This window comes from Melopsittacus undulatus, chromosome 22, assembly GCF_012275295.1.
Source record: "Melopsittacus undulatus isolate bMelUnd1 chromosome 22, bMelUnd1.mat.Z, whole genome shotgun sequence".
Classification (NCBI taxonomy): domain Eukaryota; kingdom Metazoa; phylum Chordata; class Aves; order Psittaciformes; family Psittaculidae; genus Melopsittacus; species Melopsittacus undulatus.
The window spans coordinates 556,054-564,201 of record NC_047548.1 but is presented as its reverse complement, the minus strand read 5'-3'; the positions used below and the strand labels follow the sequence as shown (position 1 = coordinate 564,201).

Sequence of the window (8,148 nt, the reverse complement as noted above, 5' to 3'; positions counted from 1 at the left end):
AAGTCATAATAATCTATATTAAATTCTTTAATATTGCGATATATTCTAATGTAATAAGTTATATTACATTGTATTCTACCATATTCTTAGGTAATGTTTCTATTCTATTCAGACATATCCGATCACCTTCTAGATAACATATTTTAATGGAATTACTATTCTATTCCATGGAATCAAAGGCTGTTTATGCAGTTGGGTTTGTTCTAGTCTGATGGACTAAGATCTATTACATTACCCTACAGCAGCACACGGCTGTACCGACACCCCCCCCCCCCATGGACAGACCACACAGAGAGCCCCCCCATGGACAGACCCCACATAGAGCCCCTCCCCCCCCCCCACCCCCAATGGCATCACCTGCACGGGGTCATTGGGAACCAGTGGGAGCCTTTATTGAGGGCAGGCAGCAGGGGCCACACGGCCCCACATGGCCAATGGAGAGACCCGCATCCCATATGGAGCATCCAAGGCTCATGGTGTCCCAGGTGGAGCATCCGTGTTCTGTGTTCCATGTCCTGTCTGCAGTGCCATGTCCCATGTGCAGCACCCACATCCATGTCCCACATCTTACGTTTCATGTCCCATATCCATGTCCATGCCCTATATCCCACATCCATGTCCATGTCCATGTGCAGCATCCATGTCCCACATCCATGTTCCATGTCCGCATCCATGTCCATGTCCCACATCCATGGGGAGCACCCACATCCATGTCTGTGTCCATGTCCATGTGCAGCATCCATATCCGTGTCAATGTCCATGTCCCACATCCATGTTCCATGTCCCACATCTCATGTTCCATGTTCCTTGTGCAGCATCCATTTTCCATGTCTCACATCCATGGGGAGCACCCACATCCATGTTCCATGTTCCATGTGCAGCATCCATGTCCATGTCCCACATCCATGTTCATATCCATGTCCATGTGCAGCATCCATATCCCACATCCATGTCCGTATCAATGTCCATGTTCCACATCCATGGGGAGCTCCCACATCCATGTCCACATCCATGTGCAGTATCCATGTCCGTGTCCATGTCCCACATCCATGTTCCATGTCCGCATCCATGTCCATGTCCCACATCCATGGGGAGCACCCACATCCATGTTCCATGTTCCATGTGCAGCATCCATGTCCATGTTCCACATCCATGTTCCATGTTCAATGTCCCATATCCATGTGCAGCATCCATGTCCATGTTCCACATCCATGTCCATGTCCATGTACGTGTCCATGTGCAGTATCCATGTCCGTGTCCATGTCCCACATCCATGTTCCATGTCCCACATCCATGTTCCATGTCCCACATCCATGGGGAGCACCCACATCCATGTCTGTGTCCATGTTCCATGTGCAGCATCCATGTTCCATGTTCCATGTCTATGTCCCACATCCATGTTCCAAGTTCCATGTCCCACATCCATGTTCCATGTCCGCATCCATGTCCATGTCCCACCTCCATGAGCAGTATCCATGTCCATGTCCATGTTCCATGTCAGTGTCCATGTTCCATGTGCAGCATCCATGTCCATGTTCCAAGTTCCATGTCCCACCTCCACGTCAGTGTCCATGTCCATGTCAGCAGCGCCGGGGGGAGCTCGGGTATCGCTGCCGCAGCTCAGAGCGGAAGCTCCGGAACAGGATCCGGTTCCGTTCCTGCTCTGCCGCTCGCCCCCCATGGAACCCGGAGGCCTCCTTGAAGCCAACGTGAACCACGAAGGCTCCGTCCAGCACCGCGAACTGGAACCCGGCCACGTGCAGCTCACAGGCCTGGGGACACAGGGCATGGCAGGAGCCGGGCACACAGCACACATAGACACACACAGCACCCATAGACACACACAGCACCCATAGACACACACAGCACCCAGAGAGCACCCATAGACACACACAGCACCCAGAGAGCACCCATAGACACACACAGCACCCAGAGAGCACCCATAGACACACACAGCACCCATAGAGCACCCATGGACACACACAGCACACACACAGCACACATAGACACACACAGCACCCATAGACACACACAGCACCCATAGACACACACAGCACCCACACAGCACACATAGACACACACAGCACCCATAGACACACACAGCACCCATAGACACACACAGCACCCACACAGCACACATAGACACACACAGCACCCACACAGCACACATAGACACACACAGCACCCATAGACACACACAGCACCCATAGACACACACAGCACCCACACAGCACCCATAGACACACACAGCACACACAGCACCCATAGCACCCATAGACACCCATGGACCCACAGAGCACCCATAGCATCCCTGTAGCACCCATAGACCCCTATAGCACCCATAGAGCACCCAGAGCATCCCTGTAGCACCCATGGACCACTAGAGCATCCCTATAGCACCCATAGCATCCCTATAGCACCTATGGACCCCTATAGCACCCAGAGCATCCCTGTAGCACCCATAGACCCCTATAGCACCCATAGAGCACCCAGAGCATCCCTATAGCACCCAAGGACCCCCATAGCACCCAGAGCATCCCTGTAGCACCCATGGACCACTAGAGCATCCCTATAGCACCCATAGCATCCCCATAGCACCTATGGACCCCTATAGCACCCAGAGCATCCCTGTAGCACTCATGGACCCCTATAGCACCCATAGACACCTACAGCATCCATAGACCCCTATAGCACCCATAGATTCTCTATAGCGCCCATAGACACCTACAGCACCCATAGCATCCCTAAAGCACCCATAGACCCCTATAGCACCCATGGACCACTATAGTTCCCCATGGCCACCCCACAGCACCCACAGCCCCCATGACCACCCCATGGTCCCCATGGCCACCCTATGGTCCCCATGGCAACCCCACATCACCCACAGCCCCCATAGCCACCCTATGGTCCCCATGGCCACCCCACAGCCCCCATGGCCACCCTATGGTCCCCATGGCCACCCCACAGCCCCCCAACACCCTCCAGCACCTGACTGATGCGGTTGAATCCATACTGCAGGAACCGCTCATCGAAGGGGGGGACCCCATGGGCCGGCCCCACATAAAAGGGCTCCCAGGGGTCACGCCATGGGGCTTCATAGGCCACCCGCAGGTGTGGGGCGGGCGGCAGCGCCCACCAGCGCCCATAGTCCGTGGGTGCCTGGCACCGGGGGCACAGCGCCCCATAGAAGGGCCGAGCGTCCCCTGTGCCCCACAAGTGCCGCAGCTCCTCCTTGGTGCCCGGGATCGGGGTCCCCAAACGCACCTCGAAGGCTGGGAGCACAAACAGCACCCGGGTCCAGGGCGGCTCTGTGGGACTGGGGGCAATGGGGTCCTGTGGGATGATGGGGTCCTGTGGGATGATGGGGTCCTGTGGGATGCTGGGGTCCTCCAAGGCATTGGGGTCCTTTAGGATGCTGGGGTCCCTTAGGACACTGGGGTCCTTTGGGATGTTGGGGTCCTTTAGGATGCTGGGGACCTCCAAGGCATTGGGATCCTTTGGGATGTTGGGGTCCCTTGGGACATTGGGGTCCCTTAGGACATTGGGGTCCCTTGCGGCATCGGGGACCTCCAAGGCCCTGGGGTCTCCTGGATCCTGGAAGCCTTTGGGGACCCCCAGGGCATCACTGGGGACCCCCAACCCCTTGGGCACCCCCAGGTCATTGATCCCCTGCTGCTCACCAAGGACCCCAAAACCACGGTGGGGGGGTGGGTCCAGGGCATTGGGGACCCCATTGACCCCCTCAGATACCGGCCACGACGGGAGCCCCCCCCCATGTCCCCACAATGGGGGTGCCCCCCCCCTCAGCGCCCTCAGGAACCCCTCCCGCAGCCCCCTGCTGGGGACCACATCCGCATCCAGCAGCAGCACAAAGCGGCTCCCCATGGGGCCGGGGGGGGGTGCAGACCCCCCCCCATGTCCCGTCCCCCCCCCAGCCCCCCCCCACGCCAGGTTCCTTAGCACATTCCCAGGGTAGGGCACCCCCAAAGTGTAACTGGGGGGGTCAGCGGCCGCCACGCGCCCCAGAGCCCCCCTGCACCCCCCCCCCACCCCCCCCCCCCCGCTCGGGCCGGGGGGGTCACGATGGGGACGGGGGGGGGCTCGGCCGCCCCCAGCACCACGTGGAGCCGGAGCCGACCCCGCAGCCCCCGGCAGGGCCCCCCCAGCGCCCGCAGGAGCCTCCCCAGCCCCGCCCGGGGGACCCCGAACACGGCCACCGACAGGGGCCCCCCCCAACCGGAGCCCCCCCCCCCCAGAGCCCCCCCCCAGCGCCGCCGCCGCCCGCCCTGGGGTCCCGTGCGTGGCCAGAACCAAGTCCGGGGGGGGGGCCCAGTGAGGGGGGGGGGGACCCAACACGTCCCGGTACAAGCGGAAGGTTCCCGAAGCGTCCAGAACCCCCCTGGGGGGGGGCAGGGGTTTGGGGGGGGGGCGGCGGGGGGGGGAGGGGGGGGGCAGTGCTCGCAGGTATAGGGTCTGCAGCAGCGCCAGCCCCCCCAGCAGCCAAGCGCAGCCCCCCAAGAGGCGGCCGCGACCCATGGAGTGTGGATCCCCCCCCCCCTCTAAACTGGGGATACTGGGAGGGGACTGGGAAAGAGCAAATGGGACTGGGGGGTGCTGGGAGTTACTGGTGCGCTGCTGGGGAGCACTGGGGTGTGGGTGAGGTCAATGGGACCAGTGCGGGGGGGGCACTGGGATCAGTGCTGAGCATGGACCAGTAAGGCATGCTGGGAGCACTGGGGGATCACTGGGACCAGTATGGGGGTTACTGGGACCAGTATGGGATCACTGGGACCAGTAAGGGGGTTACTGGGACCACTATGGGGGTTCTAAGACCAGTATGGGGGTGCTAGGACCAGTATGGGATCACTAGGACCAGTATGGCGATGCTAGGACCAGTATGGGATCGCTGGGACCAGTATGGGGGTGCTGGGACCAGTATGGGATCACTGGCACCAGTATGGGGGCGCTGGGACCAGTATGGGATCACTGGGACCAGTATGGGGGTGCTAGGACCAGTATGGGATCACTGGCACCAGTAAGGGGGTTACTGGCACCAGTATGGGATCACTGGCACCAGTAAGGTGGTTACTGGGACCAGTATGGGGGTGCTGGGACCAGTATGGGATCACTGGCACCAGTATGGGGGTGCTGGGACCAGTATGGGATCACTGGCACCAGTAAGGGGGTTACTGGGACCCAGCTCGCTCCCAGTTTGGGTTATCCTGAGCCCAGCGCAGGGAAGGGACCGGGAGGAACCGGGATCCGCGATCTCACCGCACCGCGTCGCCGCAGGAACTGCGCATGCGCGGGGAGGGGCAGGGGCGGGCCGAAGGGGGGCGTGGTCAAAGCGAGAGGTGGGCGGGGTTAACACGGATGGGGGCGTGGCCTGTGCGCTGCCCGGGTCCTCCCGTGGCTCCGCAGCGCTCACAGCTTGGGACCCTCCGGACCCACGGACCCCCCCCCCCAACAGCCCCGGTACCCCCAGACACGGCGATCCCCCCAATGTATGGGACCCTCCAATGTCTGGGTCCCCCCCACACCCCTGGGACCCCCCCACATCCCTGGGACCCCTTCAAGCCCCTGGGTCCCCCCCAATGTCTGGGACCCCCCCAAGCCCCTGGGAACCCCCAAAGCTCTGGGTCCCCCCCAGTGTCTGGGACCCCCCAAGCCCCCGGGTCCCCCCCCCAAGCCCCTGGGACCCTCCCAAATCCCTGGGTCCCCCCCAGTGTCTGGGACCCCCCCACACCCCTGGGTCCTCCCCAGCCCCTGGCACCTCCCAAAGCTCTGGGTCCCCCCCAATGTCTGGGTCCCCCCCACACCCCTGGATCCCCCCCCAGCCCCTGGGAACCCCCCAAAGATCTGGGTCCCCCCCAATGTCTGGGACCCCTCCAAGCCCCTGGGTCCCCCCCAATGTCTGGGTCCCCCCCCACACCTCTGGGTCCCCCCCCCCAAGCCCCTGGGAAGCCCCCAAAGTCCTGGGTCCCCCCCAATGTCTGGGACCCCCCCAAAGCCCTGGGTCCCCCCCAGCCCCTGGGACCTCCCAAAGCTCTGGGTCCCCCCAAGCTCTGGGTCCCCCATAATGTCTGGGACCCCCCAAATCCCTGGGTCCCCCCCAAGCCCTGTGTCCCCCCCAGACACCTTTGTCCCTATAAAGAAGCTGCCACGGGCACAGGGACACGGAGGCCACTTTATTTCCACGGGGGTGTCAGGGCCACGGGGCCTCCAGGGGACGTTGGGGGTCAATGGGAGCCAGTCCCTCGCGGTGGGGACATGAGGGTCTCAGTCCTTGGGGTTGGGGACATCAGAGCAGGATGTGTCTCAGTCCATTGCTCCAGGCTGACAACGAAGGTCCCACGTCCCTTGGGGACACTGGGGACATGATCCAGAAGGTGTCTGGGTCCCTCCAGTTGAGCTGGGACAGTCCCAGTCCTTTGGGTGCTGTCCGCATCCTTCGGGGACCCCTTGGGGACATGGGTCCCTTGGGTCACAGCGGTGATGGGTGCCCGTGTCCCTCAGGGTCCCTCGGGCTCGGCGACATCGCGCTGCGACGTGTCTCGATGGGGGGGACGTTGGGGACATGGAGGATGTGGGGGGCACTGGGGGCACTGGGAGCACTGGGGGACATTGGGGACACTGAGCCAGGATGTGTCTCAGTCCCTCAGACCGGGGACATTGGGACATGGGGGACACCGCGCCATGACCGGTCCCAGCCCCATGGCTTGGGGCAGCGGGTGCCCACATCCCCCAGGTTGGGGCCATTGGGGACATAGGGTCATGGCGCGTCCCCATTGGGTTGGGGGCACTGGGGACATCGAGCCACATTGTGCCTCAGCCCCTTGGGTTGGGAACACCGGGGACATGGGGACATTGAGCCACGAGGTCTCCATCACTTGGATAGGGGTCAATGGGGACATCAAGTCACATCGTGCCTCGGTCCCTTGGGGTGGGGACATTGGGGTGACACCCGGGGGGGGGTTGGGGTGGGGCACACAGTTTTGGGGTTACTCTGCCAAAAACGCAGACCCCAAGGTTGGGGGGGGGGAGGGGCTGACGAGGACAGGGACGAGGTGGGTGACAAGGGACAGGGACATTGGGGCTGGGGGGGCCACAGGCTCCTACAGGTGGGTCCAAGCCACCCACTGCCAAGATTTGGGGTCGGGTCCCGCAGTGTGGGGCTGGGGGGGGGGGGGGGGGACACGTGGGGACACGGGACCCGGGCTGGGGGAGGGGGGGGCCACCAGCCCCCCCCCAATTACCTTAGAGACTCGTTACGAGTTAAATTAGCACGAAAGGCCCCGGGGGGGGGCGGTGGGGGGGGGGGGCGCGGCCGGGGCCGGGGGGCGCTGGCTCCAGCCGGGGTGACAATGACAATATGCCATACTGGGGGCAAGTCGCGTCACAGACTTAGTTCAGAACGACGGGGCGCGCTGGCTTCCGGCTGTAGGGGGAGACAGAGAGCAGGACGTCAGAGACACCCCCGTAACCAACTGTACCCCATAACCACCTGTACTCCATAACCACCTGTACCCCATAACCACCTGTACCCCATAACCACCTGTACCCCATAACCACCTGTACACCATAACCACCCGTACCCCCATAACCACCTGTACTCCATAACCACCTGTACCCCATAACCACCTGTACTCCATAACCACCTGTACCCCATAACCACCTGTACCCCATAACCACCTGTACCCCATAACCGCCTGTACTCCATAACCGCCTGTACCCCTTCAATGGACCCAACCATTGAGCCCCACTCCAAGGGGACCCCAGTATCTGGGCACATCCACACCCCCCCCCATTGAGGGACCCAACTTTTGGGGTCATCACCCCCAAACCTCCCCAAGGGACCCTGGAGCATCCCCCCCCCCCCGGACCCTGCACCTCGGACCCCATCTTCACCCCCAAACCCCACAATGGGTGCTCCCCACCTTGAACCCCCCCCCTTGCAATGGGTGCCCCCCAACCTGACCCCCCCCTTACCTTGGCGGAAGGCGTCCTGGAGGCGGCTCTGGGGGAGTTGATACAACTCAGCGAAGGGGTCGCGGGGCGACCGGGGTGGGGGGGGCCGAGGGCCGGGGGGGCCCCCGAGGTTCCGGCTCCCCCCGCGGCTGACGCCGGCGGCAGCGGCCAAGCCCTGGA

General features: G+C 62.3%; 1 protein-coding gene across 1 annotated transcript; it reads right to left on the bottom strand.

Annotated features, from left to right (window-relative positions):
• Window positions 1–367: 367 nt before the first annotated feature.
• On the bottom strand, window positions 368–3,885 carry B4GAT1 (beta-1,4-glucuronyltransferase 1). Its single transcript, XM_034071855.1, has 2 exons — window positions 2,989–3,885; window positions 368–1,772 (listed from the first exon to the last, which is right to left on the bottom strand). The coding sequence occupies exons 1-2, from the start codon at window positions 3,883–3,885 to the stop codon at window positions 1,581–1,583; spliced, it is 1,089 nt and encodes a 362-aa protein (XP_033927746.1). The 3' UTR covers window positions 368–1,580.
• Window positions 3,886–8,148: the final 4,263 nt, after the last annotated feature.